Source organism: Nestor notabilis, unplaced genomic scaffold (assembly GCF_000696875.1).
Source record: "Nestor notabilis isolate BGI_N333 unplaced genomic scaffold, ASM69687v1 scaffold9902, whole genome shotgun sequence".
NCBI lineage: Eukaryota > Metazoa > Chordata > Aves > Psittaciformes > Psittacidae > Nestor > Nestor notabilis.
The window spans coordinates 31,138-52,452 of record NW_009919682.1 but is presented as its reverse complement, the minus strand read 5'-3'; the positions used below and the strand labels follow the sequence as shown (position 1 = coordinate 52,452).

At 50.6% G+C, this 21,315-nt stretch overlaps 1 protein-coding gene across 1 annotated transcript; it reads right to left on the bottom strand.

Moving 5' to 3' along the window:
• Positions 1 to 730: 730 nt before the first annotated feature.
• On the bottom strand, positions 731 to 16,765 carry DAG1 (dystroglycan 1 (dystrophin-associated glycoprotein 1)). The gene is made up of 2 exons (XM_010010334.1): positions 16,466 to 16,765; positions 731 to 3,624 (listed from the first exon to the last, which is right to left on the bottom strand). Exons 1-2 carry the CDS (start codon positions 16,745 to 16,747, stop codon positions 1,195 to 1,197), a joined length of 2,712 nt encoding a protein of 903 aa, XP_010008636.1. The 5' UTR covers positions 16,748 to 16,765; the 3' UTR covers positions 731 to 1,194.
• Between the last annotated feature and the right edge of the window lie 4,550 nt (positions 16,766 to 21,315).

Below are 21,315 nucleotides of genomic sequence, written 5' to 3'. Positions count from 1 at the left end.
GCCGAGCTCGTACAAACGGCGGGCAGCGCTACACCGGGTTTAACTCCTTTAATAAACAATTGGAGGCTGTATCAAACATCTAGTAAAAAATTAGATGATACTTCACTTTTTTTTTTTAACTATTAACTGAGCCTGCCCCACTTGTTTTCCCCTTCTCCTTCCACTCCCCAACCCCCCCCCCTTCTTTTTTCTTTTTTTTCAGCATCTCGGCACAGAGCAGCGGGGTCAAAGTGTCCAACCCGCAGCCAGGGGCTGGGGAGGCTGCTCCAGCACCGCTCCCAAGAGCAGAGGCAAAAAGACAGCACCAGCCTCAGAGAACCCCCCCCATCATCACTCAAACACCTCATGGGGTGTGGGTTTTGCTCAATAAAAGGCGACCCCCACCCCAGTACTCGCAGGGAAGTGGAGAAGCTGTTGGTGCCCCCTGGGCACAGTGCTGAACCCCCAGGTACCCACAGCCAGTCTGACTCAAGTGATGACTACTGCATGATGCATGAGAAAAATAGGATTTCTTTGATTAAAAAACAAAAGAAAAGAATCAACCCCCAAACCTAGAAGCTGATCCCCACCTCTGAGGAGGAGGCTGGCTGCCTTCCAGGGTCTCTCCCTAACCAGCCCCATATCGCCCTGAAGCTCAGCTGCAGCACAGCACTGCCCTCCCCTTTCCCAGACCTACATATCCCAGCTTAGGGAAACAGCAGATTAAATGTAAAAACTTAAAACCATCGACTTCAGAAAGTCCCTTGAATTTAATTATTTTGTTTTAGGCTACCTTTCATGTTACGTCCTGTAGCTAGACACACGTGAATAGAAAAAACAGTACAGTTAGTGTTAAAGGCAAACAGCGGAGACCCAGAGTGCTACCCCAGTGCTGCCTGCTCCTCCCATCCCGACCCATCCCGACCCATCCCGTCCCCTCCCTGCCTGCCGCCCGGCCCCGGCCCGAAGCCCAGCTGCCAGGAAGGCATGTTTGAGCCGAGATTTTTTGTTTTTCTATGAATAAAATAAAACCAAAGCTTGTTAGGCAAAAATAAAACAAGTGTCCCCCCCAAGTCCCACGAGTGCGGCGGGCACAGCCGGGGAGGGGCTGCTGGGGGTCTGTGTTCCCAGCTGGCAAGGGGGCTGCCGGCCCACAGACAGCACTGGTGTGGAGCTGGAGTGGAGACCCCTTCTCCCCCGAGAGCCTCCCGTTCATTAAGGGGGCACATAGGGCGGCGGGGACCTGTACGGGGTCATGTTCTTCGGACGGGAGCCTTTGCCCTCCATGGGTGCGGTGAAAGGGGGGGGGGGCTGGTAGGGCGGTGCGTTGGGGTCCTCATCCCGCAGCGGCGTGTACTCCCCGATGGTGTCCTGGTTGAGCGGTGTGGTCTCCGGCATGCTCTGGTTGGGGTACTCCGGGGGGGGCAGTGGGGCTTTCTCTTCCTGGAGGATGAGAGGCATGCTGGAGGACGGCGGGGGCTTGGAATCATCCAGCTCATCAGCAAAGATGATGGGCACACCTTTCTTTATGAAGGTGGCCTGGTCTTCAATGGTCAGCTTCCCTTTCCTCTTCTTGCGGTAGCAGATCATGGCAATGATACCAGCCACGAGGAGGATGGCGGCCACCACCACGGCGGGGGGGGCGGTGCGTGCGGCGGGGATGACGGTGGGCAGGTACACGTCATCCTCACTGCTCTTCTCGGGGTCTTTGCCTGCCGCCACCGTCGGTGTCGCCTCTGAGATCACCCTTCCATCCTTTGTCACCGGGATGAACTGGATGTGCCTGCAGCTGCCGGAGCCCACCACCGACACGTTCAGAGGCTTGAACTCTGGCTGCAGGACGTTGGAAAATGCCGGGCTTGGCCTGCCAGACTCATCCGCAATTTTTTTGCTCAAAGTCCGGATCTGCTCCCGCGGGCAGGGCTCCAGGGGCAGCGTGTTATTCGTCCACTCCACTACAATGGAGCCTTTGGCGATGTCCTGCACTGTGATGGTGCTGCTGTTCCTGTCACCGAATGCCAGAGCCAGCTTCTTCACCAGCATGATCTTCTTATTGATGTCATTGACCACTGCGTTGTGGTCCCCTTCCAGTCTGGCCTTGAACTTCACTGGAGACTTGTCCCCATGTGGGCGTTTGTGGACATGGATTTCAAACGCATCCACAGCAAAAAGCCCACCTTTGTCGGTTGCATACATGAAGTACTCATGCTTCCCTATGTGGTTGTGGTCAGGCATGCCATACATGAGCTGGCTGGTGCTGTTGAACTGCACCCACGAGTTCTCCTCTATCATCTGCTGCTCCTTCAGCTTCAAGGTCAGCTGTAGTTTGTCAGTGGTGGTATCCTCCTTGTCATAGAAGGTATCTGATGGTATTTTAACCTCAAAGTAAGTACCTTCCCACGCATCGACTCTGTCGATGTGGTTCGTCAGCTTGGGTGGCTCGTTTGGCTCCCAGGGCCGGGGGATCCCGCTAGCTGTGGTACGTACACGGGCTGGTGGTGAGGCTGTTGTCAGCTTGGAGATGGGGGACCTGGTGGTGCTGGGGGGCTTTGTTGGACGGGGTGTTTTGGGTCTCCGAGTAGGCCTTCGCGTCATCGTCGTGGAGGAATCCGTGGTGGATGGTGTGGCTGGCTTCAGAGTGGAGACTCTTGGTTTCTTGGTGGTGGTTGTGGGTGGTGTGATCACTGCCGTGGGCTCTACGTACCCTGGCATCGTGGGGCGAATTGGCACAGTGGCTGTGCCAGTGCCTTCTACTACCCTGGTCGGCTGGATGGGTCCCAGAGTGGGTGTCTGGACAATGGGGCCTCTCGTTCTGATGGTAACTGTAGGCTTCCTCGGCAGCGGTATGGGCTCCCGGACCGGGGGTGCTGTTGTCTCTGTTGGAGGTGCGATGGCAGGTGATGTTGGGGTGGGGACAATCCTGGTCGGTGGCTCTTGTGCAGCAGTGGTGGGTGGCCCAATGGCAGTCAGAGGTGTAGGGGTGGCGTTGATCTGCCGCCGCATCCTCTTTGGGAGGTGAGGCTTCTTGTTAGCAATGTGCCAGCCAACAACAGGGTAGCCCAGGCGGGCAGACATGGTTCCTTCCTTAGCTGGAGCCTCCACCTTGCTGATGTTGGGGACGCTGTTTTGGCTCAGAGAACATCCCAGTTTCCAGGAAAGTAAGGCCCCATTTTCCACCACCTTCTTTGCATTTCCTGGCCCAGCCATGAAAGCTGACATGTCAAAAAGTCTGTTATTTACAACAGGAACCAACTTCATGTTATGAAGTTCTACCTCCGAGAAGCTTCGCATTCTGCTTAAGAGTTCAATCCTCTGCTTTGGTGTCATTTTTGTTAGGTCGGCATCCAAAATGACAGTCAGGATGGTGACCGGCTCTTCTGAGCCGCACACAAATGGTGCTGCATCACTTGTGTCTTGGACAGCCGCTCGCACTGACTGAGGCTCGTTGTGGTCTTCTTGGTGGACCTCAACAGAGAAGACGTTTGCAGTCTGTGGCACGTAGCTCCCATTGGGGAAGGGCTGCAGCGTTGTAACCGAGATGTAGTGGACGCCCTTGTCCGTGTCAAGGGGCAGCCCTTCCAGGGAGCTGCTCTCCACATTCCAGTGTAACCAGGAAGGCAAGGAGTCCTTCCCAGCTTCGGAGATCTACCAAAGGAAGAAAAGAAGAAGGTGGTTTTAGAAGTACAGCATAAGGACAGGTTTCAGCAGTAATGACACTTAATTTGAAGGATTAAAGAAAAAAACCTGAAGCATAACTAAGGAAGAACATCCTGGCTAGAGAGGGGCAGCCTGTCTCCTCTCTGCATGGCGGCAAGGACAAGCAATGCAAGGTGCACTGGTCCCAGAGGGCTTCAGGAGGCCATGAAGTCCTGCAAAGGTCCCTCATCTGCAGGCACCAGCTCTCTAGCACTTGCTGGGCAACCACAAAGCGCAACTGGTTCATTTTCTCCGAGTGCAGAAGGGGAGTTTAAATCATGGGGACAGCTACAAAGCTGAGGTTGAAGTTATACCACACAGCAGAGCTGATCCAACAACTGCCGTCTTCTCACCCCTTCCTCTCCCATCCCTGCCTTCTCACTCCTTTCCTCACCCGATCATGCCCTGCCAGCCCATCACTCCAGCAACCTGACATGTGGCCAGCACAGCACTGCCATGGCAGCGCGGCCAGGCTGGGTCTCAGCACTGGAGCACTGCTGGACATCACACATGGTAGCACACCAACCACGGCTCAGAGTTAGCTTAAGCTGAAAGACTTCACTTTCAAACAGTATCTTGCTTGTGCAGACTACAAACAGATGGCTTTGGCCAGACCACAGGCACCTCAGGACTCCAAGACACTATTTACTCTTTTACACTATACACTCTTTTAGGTCAACAGCTACACCTTTTCTTTTACGTGACTTGTGGTACAGACTGGTGAAGCACAATCCAAGAGCACAAGCCTCCCCTGCAAACTGCCCAGCTCAAAAGCACAGCCAAAGCATGCAATCATCGGGTGTCCATACAGTCTAGAGGAGTGAGCTTGTGGTAACCTCACTGGCTGCCTCGTCTTCCCAATCCTTCTTCATCCATTTGTACCTTTTTGAGCCCACCCTCTTCCAACTTCAGGTCTCCCTCCCAGGCAGCCCAGGCCCAGACCCTGCAGGTCTCCTTCTCCTTTTGCTCATGTGGAGCAGACCCACGTTCTCTTCAAAATGTCACCAGCCCAGCTGACACCCTGCTAAGGTGCTCCCTGCCCTGCGCAGGGGAAAGCCACACATGTCACAGCCTGGGGGGACTCCTGCCTCCTGCCCTGGGCTGTAGTTGAGGGTGGATGCAACCCCCCCTCCCCTGAACTCCCCAGCTGACACCCATCCATCTGTGCTACAGCCACTCACTGATCATAGGGCACTGTGGAGCCACTAAGGCTTCAAGTGGAAGGGGTGACAGTGCCAGCCTGGCCGGCTGTGACATTTCCTGGGGCTACAGGTACCTCAGGGGGAGTAACTCGAGCTTTGCCACCTCCCAGGCTTGGATGAGTTTCAAAGTGCCCTGGCTGGGCTTCGCCACGAGGTATCTCCCCAGAGGAAACCGGGTATTTTGGGGCTCACAGGGACACATTCAACAACCTGGTCGAGACTCTGGGCTTGCTGCAGTCCAACGCAGGGGGCTTTGTTTACTCTGCAATTCTGTACAGCTCACATGTATTTTATAGTTTATCCAAACGCAAAGCTGGGCCAGGAGTTTCACAAGGAACACTGCCTGGCAGGAGTGCCCCTGTGTCCAGCAGTGGGTGCAGAGATGGGGCTGGACTCACCAGACCTGCCAGCCACAGGTCCTACTTGGGAAAGCCCCTGGGAGGGCGTGCGGAGCGATGCCCAGTGCTGCAGGGCTGGGCAGACCATGAATCCTGGGCACCTCTCCCACATGCCTGGTGCCGGGTTTAGGCAGCACACTGACAGGAGGGCAGTGGGGCTCACAGAGCACCCCTGCTGCGGGTTTCAGCACACTGAAGGGCCTGGATGTGTGGCTGTGCAAGAATAACATAGGACCTGAAAGCGTTTTGGTACAAGAAGCATGAAAAAGCTTTTGTGCAAGAGCCACTGGGGGTTTCGGCCATGATCACACAGGCACCACCCGCATTCCTTGCCTCTGCAAAGGATCAGCCCTGTGTTCAGCCAGCCTGGACAAGCTGCAGAGCACATCATGAGACACACGCTGGGTACAGTTTATAGAGCAGAGTTTAAAGCTATTAGCATGGCTTTTGGTTAACTCCTCGGCAGCGGCATCTGAGAGCAGGAAACTAAGATTCCTGCTTACACCAGCTGGAAGAAGCCACCCCATGGAACCTGTACCCCGATGGCATCCCACCTGAACCGAGGCCCTGAGACATGACAATGCTTCCCCTTGGCCTTGCTGTTCACTCCTGTGTCTGGCAGCCAACAGCAGGTTTTGGCAGGGCTGCTGCTGCATGCACATACCTCACCACAGCAATGACAGGAGCTGCTTTTACCCCAGCCTTTCACCTGAAACCGGCACAGGGAGCCAGGCCTCCCTCCAGGCCTCCTCCAACAAAGGACTAAATTGTCCTTCCTTGGCATCTCTTCTGCAGAGATAGAGAACAAAGGCAGGGGCTGCTCCTGCCCAGCCAGAAGGGCTGAGCTGTGTTTGTGTTCCTTTAAAGAAAGGGTAATTTCATCACACCCTCTAAAAACTGAGATACCAGAACAGTGCCCAGTGGAACCCGGCATTTAGAACAGCAGGAGCTGGATGGTGCCACTCTTTATCCCCTTGGACAAAATTAGCCACTAACCTGCCCGCTGGGGAGGGGGAAGGGCAGGGCTGGGTGCACAACAGGAACAGAAACTTAAGAAGCCAGGACAAAACCCACAGCGTTATGAACGCTTACACAATCAAGAAGGATAAAAATGTTAATAGTGAGTGGTTAAATGCATGCTGAATGTGTAATTTCGGGCTACATTTGGAACAAATCTTTCCTTTCCATGCACTCTGCAAAAGCCCTTAATTACAGGATCACGCACTCCGGAGCCTTCCTGGGAGTTGGGGTTTGCTGCTGCTCTGTCCTCCCCAGGCAGAGCCCGTGACTTGGAGACAGGCACAAGAAGCATAACTTTACCAATCCCATGTCACAAGGGGACATCTCCCAAGGTGCATCTCCCTTCAATCACACGTGCTCCTATGCTTGATAGCCAAACTCACTTAGGAAAGGTGGCTGACCCCTGTGCAAAATGGGCAGTAAGGGAGGCACAGGCCAGTCTGAGTATTTCTGCTTGGAAACCCATTTTTAACCTACAGTTTACAAGTGAGCTCATGTTCTTATGGCCCGTACTAGAAAACGAAACTGCAGCTAGACAGATTCACACTGAAAACTAGGCTCTCCTGAAAATACAAAACAGGCCAGGCAATCATCACCTACTGGGACAACTTGTTCTAGCAGGGATGCAACGGTTGCAAAACATTTATAAACCCACTTAAACTTGATTTAAAAAGAGCTGAGCTAGTTCAGCTGTATTCAACCTGTGAGGAGATGTGGACTGTTTCTAAGGGTTCTGCAAGAGATGATTTTAACAAGTTTATGTGTACTATGCTTATGAAATCCATGAAAATGCCTGTACCTGCCCTGGGAAATCTTTGGGAAGGCAACAAGTTTGATACCATAGCTCTACCTTAAACACAGCTACTGCCCCGGCAGTGAAATCCATCTGTGTTCACATGACAGAGACCAGCAAGATCAGAGTAGATAAAGTGGTTATCAGGCCGAATAAAAATACTTGTTCCTAAATGCAGGCTAACCAGGGGAGGTCTGTCCTGGTCACAGCTGCTGCTGTGTTCATGGGGCCGTGAAACTGGGAGCGGGGAGCCATGGACTCTGTTCTACCAATGTTTCCTTCGAATATGGCTTCAAAGGGTGTTTATTAAGGCTACACATAGTTAATGATTTGGGATCTCTAGTTTTCATGTTAAAAGTTTCCCTGTTTTCTATGTACACAATAAATATCAGCCTTAAGCCCTGCCATTTCCCTGAAGGGCTCTGGTTTCAAAATAACTCTTCCGTTGCTCAAGAGGGGAAAAAAAAAAGGCTGTCTTTGTTTTCCCATTATTTGAGATAATTGTAAATAAATGCTTATCAGCTAAAGATTACACAAGCCTGGCAGTGTATGGAAGACCATTAAAAAAATTACCCATGTTTGGGATTTTATATCCATACAGTGGCCTTGCTGGTTTTGAAGACCTTTTTCACAAAGTCCTTTCAGACAGACATGGCCTGTTATTTTTAGGCCAGTCAAGAGCAGTCAGCTCACAAAAGAAGATAGCTCAGTTTTATTTGGGTTTTTGAAACTTAGATCTTAAAGCCCTATAGCCAACAAGACAAAGATAAGCAAACGAGCAGTGAGCAAAACCACTGCCTCCAAAGGAATCCAGGCAAAATCCACATTCTTGCCTACAACAGTGCCCTCTAATCCTCCAAGTATTTAGTCCTCCTCCTCCCAATGAACCCTCCAAAAAGGAAGCAGCGAGTCCTTTGCCAGGAGACAGGTATCATAGGAGCCTGCCACAGGTCTCCCCTTGGCACACCACTGTGAACACCTCCCAGCCGTGAAGGCATCCCATGGGATCTCCCCAGTCTGTGCTGTCAGAGCTCCCGCAGGCGGCAGCAGCAGGAGCAGCAGCCAGGGAGTCCGCTCCTTCCTGCACCCTTCCATATCAGTCCTAAAAAGCCCCCGAGTGCTTTTGGGCAGAGGTGAGTATAGATACTCCTGCAGCTCTGCCAGATCTCCCACTGCCCCTTTCCCCTCCCTGTGTCCAGCTGTTGCTGAGACAGACCCATGCCAGGGATTTCATCTGGAGCATAATTACTGATGACAATTTACTGAACAACAGGCTCTCCTGCAGCATCACCCTAACACACATGGGCAATAATGAAAAATAGCCCTCTCTCCACGGGAACAGAAGGCAGACTGAACTGTGCTCAAGTCGACTGACCTAAGCAGTGTTGAAACCAAGTCTGCAGCACTCAGGCTTCTGCAAGCAATTAACCAGCAGGCAGGGAAAAGAAAATGGAAATTCAAATGCAATTCAAATGCAAATATAACTGCAGAGAAAGAGTCAAACCTAAGCTGTTTGCCTAAGCCCCAACTTCATCTTAATCCCCTGGCTAATGCAGCAGCACCAGACAGTTTTGTCAGCAGAAGCAACAGGCGGTCTCAGCCCCAAATCAGATACCCCAGGCAGGCAGATTTGGGGCCAAACATAGGTTTCAGATCCCCTCTCCAGTGCTGCTGGAACCGCGGGTGCTGCAGTGATTCGTGGTGCTGGCACAGCCGACCTGGAGCCAAGAGAAGCCATGAGAACACAGGGCCTGAGGGCTCTGAGTCAGCGAACGGACTCATTTTGGGAGGCAGGCTCTGCCCATGGCTCCATCAGGTGTGGGGTGTGCATGTGGCCAGGCCGTCCAGGCACCACTGCCCCAGGCAGGTCCTGCAGCAGAGGCTGCTGCATCAGGTCAACGAACACGATGGCTCACAGCATGAGCTGGACAACCATCAGACCACAACAGCCCTTAGCCTTTAGCCCCAGGGAACAGCCCTGACAGGAAAGCTTGTCTGTATACAACTAGATGACAATGTGAGAAGGAGCCTCTAATCTTACATGCCTTCTCCTTTCCTCAAATACATCAGAACTGCAAACCAGGACATCAGAGTGGTCCTGCCCAGAAACATATGGTGCAGAAAACAGTGGTGAAAGAAGGATGGACACCTTCTGGAGCCTTCTGCCCCCAGGTCACTGCTACAGTGTCACCGCACAGTGCTGTGCTATGGGAAAGCTCAACCTTAAGAAAGGGAATTTGCATTTACTTGGCACAAGGAGCAGGGAGGAATCGCAGCACATGCACTTCCCCGCAGAGGGGACTGCGATACCTGCCAGAGCTTTTGGGTATCCTCAGCACATGGTAGTGTTTGGAGCCACTGCAAGCTTTGGACAAAAGGCGCAGGAGCTCACAGACAAAACCAAGCTGCTCCAGGACATTTCATGCGATGCATCTGCCCCGGAAAGTCTAAAAACAGCCCAGAGACTTCACTGGCTCTCAGAAGTACGTCAGCCTTGGTGACCCGAGTCTTCATTACCAGCAGGAGCTCACCACCTCTGTTGAGAGACTGAAAGCTATATGGGAACAGCCAGTAATTGGTGCTTCCTTTGAGCACAGGGTAGGTCAGGACAGTTAAACTAACTGCACATTTCAGCTGGTCCCTGCAAAAGCCCTGCAAAGCTCTTCCTGCATGTCTCTGTGCACTGAAGTGTTGCCTCAGAAAATTCAAACCTTTCAGCTTGGAAAGCTGAGCTAGGGGAGAATAAAGCTGCAGAGGCTGGATCACAGGTCCTGGCCCTCGACTTCAAGTTCAGACTTCAGTCCCTGAAGGACCAGGCAGCAAAGCAGCTGCTCTACTTTTACATGCTCATGAAAACCTGAAAGACGTTCATGTGTCTGCTGCTAATCTGCATTTCCCAGCCATTAACCAGACAAGTGAAGCCTCATGCACAGAAAGCAACCCCTTTCCTTTGCAGATGCAAGCCCAGGGCTGTGCCTGCCTGCCCAAAGAGCAGCACTTGGTCTCAACAACTTCTTTACGATCAGTAAAATGGCTTCAGAGCAATGCAGACTGAGCAGCTACGCCCAGCCCATGCCATCCCTGCATACTCCTACCATGACGGCTTCTTTTCCAGATGCGCCTCTGTGTTTGCTATAAGGACACTATTCAGCGTCCCACACTGCCTGGGCAAGGGAACACAACAGCTGTTTCACTGGGAGGTCACTACAAAACATTGAGTGTCCCAAGAAATCCTCCTTTCATGGGTCCATGCAAGCAGCTTGGAAGGATTTGTTTAGCCTTATTGTTGGAGCGGGAAGGCGCAGCCCGCCTGCACTGGGGCTGGGGTCAGCATGGGCTGCCCACACCCCGCTTTCTCCCTTGTTTGGGGGGCAGGAAAAGCCTCCAACAGCTTAAATCAAAAGTTCAGCCAGACTCTTCTTTCAGCATGACTTTTTATAAGCGAAAGGCCAAGGGGAAGCAAAAATACCACACAGCAACGATGCCAAGTGCTGGGGGTTTAGTGCTGCCGCTGCACAGCTAACCAGCCCCAGCAATTTATTCCTGCCATCAGCAGATTGCTGGGAAGTTGGCATTCAAGAGCATGGCAAGGAAAGACGAACTGGATCCCACCATCTCACGTCTGCTCCTTTGTAGGATTCTCCTTACCGCTGCATTCCTCAGTCTCCCTGGATGCTCAGAGCAACAACCTGTGAGAGCAGGACAAAACAAGGAACTTCCCAGCCTGTCTGAAAAGGCAGTTTATAATTAGATTGAGTCACATTTTCCACTCCTCCAAACTCAGAGCTTGTTACTAAGCACTAAAAATGCCAAATTCCCTGACTCGGTCTAGCTGCAGGAAAAAGATAAGCAGCCCCCGCGGCCCCCCAGCAGAAATCTTATCAGCTCATCTTATCACCAAGATTGCAGCATGGCAGCCAAGCAAAGCCCTGCCCAAGTCATCCTTTGCCTGGACCTGTTCCAGGCACTGCCATTTATCCCCACACACTCCCCTGTAAATAGTGGCTGTTGCTGCACCTGATTAATCCAAGAAAACTGGGGACCCCAGGGACAAGGTGAAGCTCAAATGCTTTGACATAGAGAGCTTTTTAAGATACCCAACTTATCTTGTCATCACACAGCCCCTCAGGAGCATCTTTGCTTGTCTTCCTCTTTGGAGAAATGACTCATAAAATTCACATTCAGTTAAGACTCTTTGAAATAAGGATCATTGCAAGAGGAAAAGAAATAAAAAAATTAAAATCAGTATTCTGTGGCTTTCCTTCCCCGAAACCAAGTGTGTCTTGGCACTGCAGGCTTGTTGCCAGCATCCAGCCCTTTGCTTTGGGGTCAGAACAAGGCTGAGGTGTGCAGCACAGCCCTGACAGCAGGTACTTCATGTCAGGACTCCTGCAACCCAATCCCTGCGGATCCTGTTTATAAAACAAGGTCCCTGAAGTCTGATAAGAGTGAAGCTGTTCAATAAAAACCACTTCAACAGACAGCAAATAGAGCAACCACTGGAAAATCAGGCTCCTGCTTAGAAAGCTTAGTGGTGGACTTGGCAGTGCTGGGTTAACGGTTGGACTTGATCTTAAAGGTCTTTTCTAACATAAATAATTCTAATATTCAATGAAAGCAAGAATCCTTTTGCCCAGATTAATATCCGGTGCTCTGATAACCCCACAAGCCCATTGCATAGCTGCACTGTGTAAATCAGCTACATGAGTTAATTCAGTCTTTCTAATCACTTTTCCACCAGCTATGTTTGCATACAACAGCAGCTTCTTGGGGATCCCCACTATGTGTTTTATCTGTCTTCCCAACAAAGCCCTGCTGAGACCATGTACTTCAAACCCAAACACCAGGAGCCAAGAACGGTAAGACTTAGCTGTGCTCACCTGGGAACTCCTCCTTCGCATCAGCTAACAGACTCACAGCAGATCTACCCCATCGGATCCCTCCATACCCAACACTACCAGGATGAAGGCAGGTCAGTAGCTTTGTTAGCTTCAAGGAAGACACAGCACATCATCACCTGTCGCTCAGGGATGTTCCTTGGGAAGCACTGTGCACCAGGAGTTTCTCTCCTTCCAGCATACTTTTAGACCTACCTTTAAACAAAAGCCATCAAATTGCTTGACTTTATAAACTGTGGGCACATGCATTTAGGATGCTAGATTGTGCAAGGGTTCAAATATCTTGTGGGGATACTCATATTTATTAGAGGGAACTGGATTTATCCCTGCATCCCAAAGGAAAGAAGCAGGTACTGCCACAGTGATGCCACTTCATGACTGTATTTAATACTGAGACCCAAGCGCAGTGCCTGGTGCTTCTGGAGTGGCAGTTAAAGCCCAGATTTATTCCATTCAGCATCCTGCAGGATGAAGGTAGACACCAGGTAAATGCCTTCGTGTGTTTTGTCTTCCCTGGGTCAAGGCCAGTGTCAGCTTTCCCAATTTGTAGCAGTGTACATCACTGGTGGGTTGAGGGGAGGGCCATGCTTACTGCAAAACCACCGTCCCAGACACTGACAGAGGTGCTATCAGTGCTAGTGCCACTGTCCTCACCTGGACAGCAAGGGGTTGGGTTTTCATACACATAAAATGGGACAAGCTTTGAGACAGGACTAGCAGAGCTCATGAAGACCATAGTCAGCACTGCAAAAATTAACCATTACACAACTTGTCTAATGTCCTCTTCTGGGACCTCAACAACTGGAAACAGAAACTAGAGACCCGGCTATTGCAGCTGATGGTGAGATGTCTGAGCAGAGCAAGGTAGCCATGGAAAAGCAAACGATTGTAGGATTCATCAAACAAGGTTATTTATAGAAGAGGAAAGGAAGTTTTGATGCCTTTATACAAGGCTCTGGTAAACTTTCGTCTGGAGTATTTTGCATAGCTGTGGTCATGCAAACCTAAGAAAAATAAACTTATGCTGGAAGAGCTGCAAAGATGAGGAGAGGAAAAGAAAGCTTATTTTATGAAAAAGACTGAAGAGGCTGGCTTGCTTTACCTAATAAAATCAACACAGGGGAATATGTCTGTCCCTTATAAATACATAAAGGAAGTAAATATTATGAAGGTAGAACTGATTTAAGCTAAAGGGCAGCACATACAAATATTTTTAGCCATCTCTAAGTTTAGGCTAGAAGCTGCATTTTAAAATCAGAACAGCCAAATTCCGGAGCAGATTCATATGAAGTGGCAGGAACAGGAAATCCACCTGGTCTTTGGCCTGAGAATGATGTTCTTCAACAACAGGACACAGCTGAGAGGTAACAGGTCAGACTCCACACAGCTTTCAGTGGAAACACAGAAAACAGATTGTCAGACCAATGATTATTGATTGTGGTGAGCACCAACGGCCACAGTTATCCTGCTCCCACAGTAACTAGGAGTTAGTGGGAACATGCACACCCTTGTACTACCTGTCTGCATGGTGAGGGGGTTGTACCATATGTGGAGATTGGATGTTTTAACCCAACTCTTGTAAAATGCCAAGGTTTTGGTGTCAAATGCTGCTGTTAACCCTTTTGGGAAGGCACAGCAAAGAGTTTTCATTTCCAAGACACCTTCAGACACAAGAAGAGCAATCCTGCAGCGAGAAGCCTTGCTATAGCAAGGAAGCTGGAAGACAGCATCCGGACTGAACTGCCACCCAATTCAACAGCTGAAATACCTGCAAGCTGCAGCCAACCTTCAAAGGCCACGCTAAGTCCTGAGCGAGGACTCATCTGGGAAGACAAGGCACAGGGGAAGGGGGTTTCTAATGGTCAGCAGTGAGTTACAATGGCCACAAAGCTGTGCCGGCAGCTGACTCTGAGCAACATAGAAATGAGACTCCAAAATTAAAACACAAGGTAGTTTTAAACTTCTGTGTGTCTGCCTTCGTGTGGTAGAATAGACTTGGCTTTGTACTTAACCCTGAGATCTCACCTGTCCCCAAGCAGCTCGGGGGTGTCAGGGAAGCCCTGGCCACTGCTCCCAGGAGCACATACCTGGTTCACACAGAGCCCTCCCGTGTGTGCAGGAGTGCACGCCTGCAAGGCACTCCTCCGCCACACTCCAGATGCCTGGCGTTGTTTCCATCCCACAACCAAGGTTGCAGAGAAAAGTATTTTGTCTACAGCCGGCTGTAATCTCCTAACAAGCAGGGAGAGGATCTGAGAAGCAGCTTCAAGGTGATCCCCACAGCAATACAAATTGAGCCTAGAAACAATCAGTGGGAACTATCTCGAAATGAAGCCATCACACCTTCAGAATCCAGATGGGAGTTTTTGGGGGGGGGGGGGAATAAAAAATATTATAGCCTATTTCTTTGATATTTAAGGGGACTAAGTGCAGGCAACCACATCACATTGTAAACTCTGACCTGCTATTTTGTCTCAAAGGGCACAACCCTTATTCTTTCTCTTTAGACTAGAGAATCAACTAGCAAGATCCAGAAGTATTACGCTTTTACTGCTCCAGCTGAGAAATGCAGGGCAGCTTGAGAAAAAGACCAGAGCAATTTGTCCTGAAACTTTACAGTAAAACAAAAATGTATCCCTGCACCCAAAATTGCTTACGCAGTTCTTGGTAGCCAGGAATGAAATCCCCATAGCAAAGGTCAGCTGTGCTCAGCAGCCAACATGCATCCCCTACAAGTGAGAGACCTTCCAGATACACCATCTAAGTGAGGCTGCTCGCAGTACCCTAGAGCCTGCTGCTCTTTTAAAATCAATTTCAAGGTGAACAGATGCAACACGCACTTGGTCAAGCCCACGGACAAGCATGAAAATCACTCCCAGTGTTTGCTGAGCTATGCACAACCAGCAACTTTTGGGTCCTGCTCCAGCCCAGTCCATTTGAGGCTCTTCAGGCATCTGCTGGTGCTAGCAAACATGCCTCAACTCCAAAGTGGCAGAGAGATTGTTCGAAGCAATAAGGTGGGGTGGAAATAATCTATCAGGATTTTCCTGCAGCTCCTAGAGCTATCAAAGATTACTTTTGTGCCAGAAAAAGAGACAGAGGAAGCTGCGGTGTTATACACTGAACATTATTCTTGCCATCAGAGTAGCTGTTAGACAACACCAGGACAAGCCACTCCGATGCAAAATCCCAAACCAGAGTTACCGTTTCTGTAACACAGGATCCTGGGCTCACTGCACCCGTATACAGCACTGGACTCTTGCAGCCCAGTGCTATACTGGTGCCCTGTGCTCAGAGCACAGGCGGTGTCAGAGCAGGGCAGGCACCACTGCCCCCCGTCCGCGCCTCCTTGGCTGCAGTCAATAGATGTCACAGTCTTTGCTGTGGAACCGGCCTGTTCCCTGCTCCAACCCCACGAGCCAGGGGCTCGCCCACCGCGTTCCTCCTCCCCATCTGCCCGTCTGCCAACAGCAGATGCATTCCTCAGATTTATCTGCCTACCACTGGCACATCGCGGCCCCGGCTCCCTCGCTGGAGCCAGTGGGATCACGTAGCTGGATTGAGAACTGCGTGATGGTACGCAGAGCTAAAACAAACCCGCCTTCAAAGAGAAGCTGAGATGTCGGGCTCTCTCCTGACTTGCTCTCCATCTCCCGCTGATCTTCTCAGACACACTAGAAGGCTGCCTTTTTAGAATGTTTTCTAAAAATAGATTTTCAGAACTGTTTCAGTTTTGCTCTTTGGAAAAAAAAACTAATATCCTGAGATTGGAATGTAATTCCTTTTCTTTTTTAAACCCAGAATTTTCCGAACACCACATGATCCAAGCAAGCAGATGTTGAGAAGTTGTCTTCTCAGCACCTTCCCAAGAAAGGACTACAGATGAGCAACGTGTTCAGTAATGCCTACCCTCCTTGGGCTATTCCAACACTTTCTTGCTCTTAGGACCAATTCGCAAACTCAGTTTTTAAGTGTTTGCAGTGCCAGCGGTACAAGGGTATGTCAGATAAAGAGAACTGCTCCCATCTTTCCCAAGAGAACTTAGGGACGAGGTCAGGAGAGATTGTGTCAAAGGCAGCCCAGAGCCCCGCTGGCAGAACAAGGTCTATTTGTCTAGTAGTGTTTTGTTACCACAGCAAAGCAAACTCCCTGAGCCTCAGAGCAGCAGTCCCAGGGATTGCGTGGCTCCCTAGATCCTGAGGCAACATCTCCTTATGAATGTGCCCATCGTTCCAGGGGCAGAGTTGTATCACAATTTAAATACAGCCAACAAACTGATCAGTCATCCCTGAGAAATCTCCTCTCTTCATTATAACAGAAAAGAACTTTGCGGTGAGGTGAAGAGCTTAAATCCTTCTCCCATAGTCCTACAAAACCTTAAGGCTGCTTCACAGCAACCCTTATGACCCAACTGGGTGACCAGCTTGACTCCTGCAAGAATACAACTGAAAACAAGCCTTGTGGAATGGCATTTCTCACCTGGACAATTTCTCCATTGGAAGCAATTAAATCTGTGGGAATGGAGACTCTGAAGAAGCGTCCCACCACAGCAGAGCTGTCCGGTATGCCCACCACAGCCGGCACAGTCTCCCGGAGGTCCGAGAGCACAGAGTGCATGGAGGCCTCTAGCTGGTTTTCCCAGTCCCGAACCACTTCTGCTGGCTCGCTGGGCCAGTGGCAGTGAGCAGAAGCCGCCAGCAGCAGCACAGGGAGCCAAGTCCTCCCCAGGAAAGGGGGCTGCAGGAGGCATCCAACAGTCATTCTTCCTGGTGACAGTGCTCCAGCTGGAAAGGGGACAACAGGCACCTGCAGGCACCGCAGCGCAGGGATCCACTGATTCTTCACAGAAGCCTCATCCTAGGAGTCCTGGGAACCTGGTTAAACATAGGAAACCCAGTCAGCACATTAACAACAGTAACCACAGACAGACCTCCTTGCAATGAACAGAGGGATACCTGCTGCTCTACCCTCTTCGATTTGGCTTTTTAATTTAAATGTAGCTACCACTACTGTTAAAGGGAGCAAAAAGTTCTCAAATCCTCTTCTGACCTACAGCACCTCTAGAGAAACAAGATCCTCTTGCTTTTCACACACCATGTTTCTGCTGCTCTGGAATCACAACATCCAAAGATACCCACAGTTCAGGAGACAGGGCAGATAAAACGAAAGCCAAGACAGCACAGTGGCAATAGGTGACCTTTAAAGGCTAGCTGAAGTCAGGCTGGGGCATCAATAACTGGCAATTACATGCCAGTAACCCACTACAAACCCCAAGAAACCTTTGGTACTCCAAAGCTGCTATCTTCACAGCTTGATGCACAACAGACACTTTTGCTTCTCTGACCCATAAGCATGGCTTTCAAGCTAGATCTCCTCCCAGTTCCAGCTTTTGCTATTAGTGTGCTCAGATTTGATCTGGGTGCCAACAATACACACCCCAAACTCAGACTGGAGCAAGCGATGCACACAGTCTCCTACACTGCTACCTGCCATCTAGCTCCCTCCTGCTTGCACAGTTTGCCCAAGAAATATCTCCAGCTCTCCCCCTTGCTTCTTTCACTTCCCCAGTTGCTTTTCCCTCCAGACTGGGTCCAGCTGCAGCATGAAGGAGTCACAGACCTGTACACACACCAGGTTCCTCTTCACAGCCCGCCTGCAGGATAGACTACATGACACACATGGACCAACAGGGTGCTGTTCAGCCCCCAGGAGCACACAGAACTGGGCTCCTCAGGCCAGGCACTCTCATGTCTTGAACCAACTCCTTTTTTCCAAACAGAGAGAGTGACTCCTAATTCCCAGGGCAAACCCAGCCTGACTTCTAAACAGTGGCTCCTGGTCCTGTGAGCACAGCTCTGATTTATTTTAGCCTCTTCCTGCTGCATCGTGTGATGCACATCAGGCTGTCCCAAGAGACTCTGGAGACAGAGCTAGTGGGAAGGGAAATCCCATTACTGCTTCTGGTCCTCACAGAGCTCCCAGGACAGCACAACTGCAGGACGAGCCAACCTCCTGTGCCCACGTGGCTGTACTGACCACTATGGGCTTGCAGAAGTAGGCAGAGAGCCTGTCCACACAGGCAACCAAGGCCAAGGTTACCACAGGAATAACAGAACAGATAAAATTTGTGTCGTTCACCCTAAACCCTACACTCTAGAGACGCTGAGAGGCAGCATGCAAGGACCAGCACATCCTCATCCCTTGATGGAACTTTTCACCATAAATCACTCGTGCAGAGGGGCTGACACCTCCCATCCCAAGGTAATGGGCCCAGCAAGCACAGTTGCAGCTAGCAGAGGGCTGTGGGTAGCAGAAATTACGAGCTGAATGCAATAGCCTCTGGCTGCAGCATCCATAAGGCAGATATCGGATCTGCCAGTTGTGGGAAACCTGTCCTGAGTGAAAGGCAGAAGAGACAGCAGAGACATAATAACATTGCTAGGAACCACAAGACACAGGAGGATGGCTGCTGTGAGATGCCAGCACCAGAAGAAAGCACTTTCTTCACTGCTCTTGTACTCCTGTCCCAGTCAGTTCAGGCAGCTGGAAGGACACCAGATGAAGCAACAGGGCCACACTCTTCCCAAAAAGCACGTCATGGTCTTCACCCGGAGTGAGGTGCCTGAGCTGCTTCTTCAGAAGCCTCACTTCCTACAGGACACGTCTCTCCTACCAGCTCCCTGCATGGTCAGGGGAACCAACACACACCAGTTGATTTTTGGATGAACTGCTAGAGTCACCTCAGCATGACTCAACACAACAAGCTGTGTGAATGAGCTATACAGAGATGGAGCAGACATCAGCAAGAGGTCCCGAGAAGGCCACTGATCACCACAGCAGGACACTGGGGGACTCTCATCCCTGCACAGTGCCTTAAAAAGCAGAAAGAAGAACCACCTTCACCCTCCATGGAGCCTGAGATGTGGACACTGAAGTGATGATGCCTTCCTTGTCCATGAGCTAGTTCTCCTGCAGCCTGCTCATTGGAAAGCCCTGCTGTGTGAGGAACTAAAAAGCAACCCCAGCAAGTACAGGCAGGATCAGTGACTTGCAGCCAGGGGAGGAATGTGGCAGCAGCAGAACCCAGCAGCCCATGGCTGCTGTGGGGCAGAGATGCTATCAGCATGGAAACAAGGCTGCCTCACAGCTGCAGTAAGCCTCCACATCTGAGTGCAGGAGAAACACCCAGACACACAGCGTACAACCACACAGAGCTGTAAAGACACCTGGAGAGGTTCAGCACCATGGCTTCAGGCCAGCCCTTGCCCCTGGGCTGTCAGTGGAGCTCGTGCATGAGCACGGTACAGCTCTGTGTTGCTTGGCCAAATGACGTGATCTGGCCCGTGGCGTTTCTCTTGGATGGAGTCTTTGGGCAGAAAGGAGCTGGTTCTTGATATCTGTGGTGAGCAGGAGAGGAAGATGAAGTCATCACACATTTCAGAAACAATTATCAGAGCAGGCAACAAACACTGCCTGTCTGATACACGCCCCTCAGCCAAGGAACTAACGATCTTGTGTGACACTTGCAGGTCACAAAAATTCAGATTCTCATTTTAGGGGAACTACAGAACAGTCTCTGCATATGTAAACTGAGCACATAGCAGGTGTAGGAGGAATTCAGGAGCTGATAACAAAATACCAAGAGGAGCTGAGAACAAACTTGCACCACCAAAAAATCTCTTTAACACAGCTCCACCTCACCAAACAATTGACAGAAGCTGAAACTGTGCCAGCCTCTCACACTGTGTGCTAAGGAGGAAAGGCAGGGTGGTACAGCTCTGCAGATAGCTAGAACAAGGCACTGCCCTGCAGTGCTGAGGTCCACATGGACTGTTGCTTCAAGGCAGAATGCTCTTTGGGATAGAAGATCCTCTGCCTAAGCCAGTGCTCCTGCTCAGCAAGTCCACCAGGCACCAGCACTGCAGGTCTCGGATGCAGCTGCAAAACAGAGCGAGCGCTACCTGCAGTGAGGCTGGAACAAGCACTGGGACACGTGTGGTGCCTCAGTCAAGTTGAAGAGCCCACACTATTTCATTTGAGACTACCATGGGCAAAACCCAGACTCACTTGTGTGATGCCAGTTTTATGTGGAAAAGGTCAGTGTTCTGAGTCATGGTCCATGACCAGTGAGTGGCACGGAACTGGAGCTCTGCGGGAGCAAAAGTCTCAACACCTCACACAGTTTTCCACAATCTCACAACAGGGCCAAACCCCAAACGCAGATGGCATTCTGCAGGTGGTCTGCTGATCTCTGGGAAGCATCAGGCCGTAGGGCCAACTGACTCAGACAGCACTTTCAAGTTATGAGGGAAGTTTAGACCACCCCAGCTTCAGTTCATGGCACAGCGCTCCTTCCAGCAGGATCTGTACTGCCCAGTTTCACAGAACACACACAAATGTTCAGGTTAGTCCTGAATTTCAGGATGTTTTGCTCGTCTGATCTTCTGAAAGAACAAACTTTCTCTTTATCCTCCTGCTTCTGTGAGAGATCTTTTGGTCTCAAGTTCGAGCCTCCAGAGCATTGGATGAAACATCAAAGTCAGCATCAACATCTGCTTCAATCCTAGCGCTTGGTGCATGTGCCAGTGTTGACGCCTGATCTCCAGTGCCAAACCCCCCATCTTGGAGATACGGAACTGGGCCTGCTTGGTGAAGTTATGTTGATATGATGCTGCACTTGATATGATGCTGACTTGTCAAGACAATGCTGGAGCTTGCTTCTTCTCCATGCAGCTACAAGGCCCGCTGACACATTAAGGACACGCTCGACCTTCATGATTCAGGAACGCAGAACAGTACAGACAGAAGATAGGAATGAAAGGAAGGACTTAGAGCAGGACAAAGTAGCTACTCCCAGCCACACATCTTCCCAGAGACCTTTCCTTCTGCCCACCACAGGATCAGGAACGAGTGGCCTGGGGAAGCGTCCCAGCAGCAGGAGCATGGCTGCCCAGAAATCACTCCTCCTTAGCTGATTATGCTGCCACCACTTCAGCAAGAACTGGTGAAAGTGAAGTCTCTGTCCAACTGCGTCTAATCCAATTGCTCAAGCACACAATCACATCACTGGGCTGCGGTAATTAATCACTGCCAGCATATTAATGCCACTCAGCCCAGCATACAGAAAGCTCAAGTAACTGCTGTGCAATCCTCTACTCCAGATAAGAAGGTATTTAGGAGAGTTCCGAGGAATCCCACTTACCTGATTTCTTATTTATCAATATCTTCATTAAAGGGAGCATTAAATGAGTGGCCTTTCCCTAAGGAAGAAGACTCTGGCTTGGCTAAAAAGGGCCAGTGCAACTTTCCAGAACAGAGCTATTGTCTCT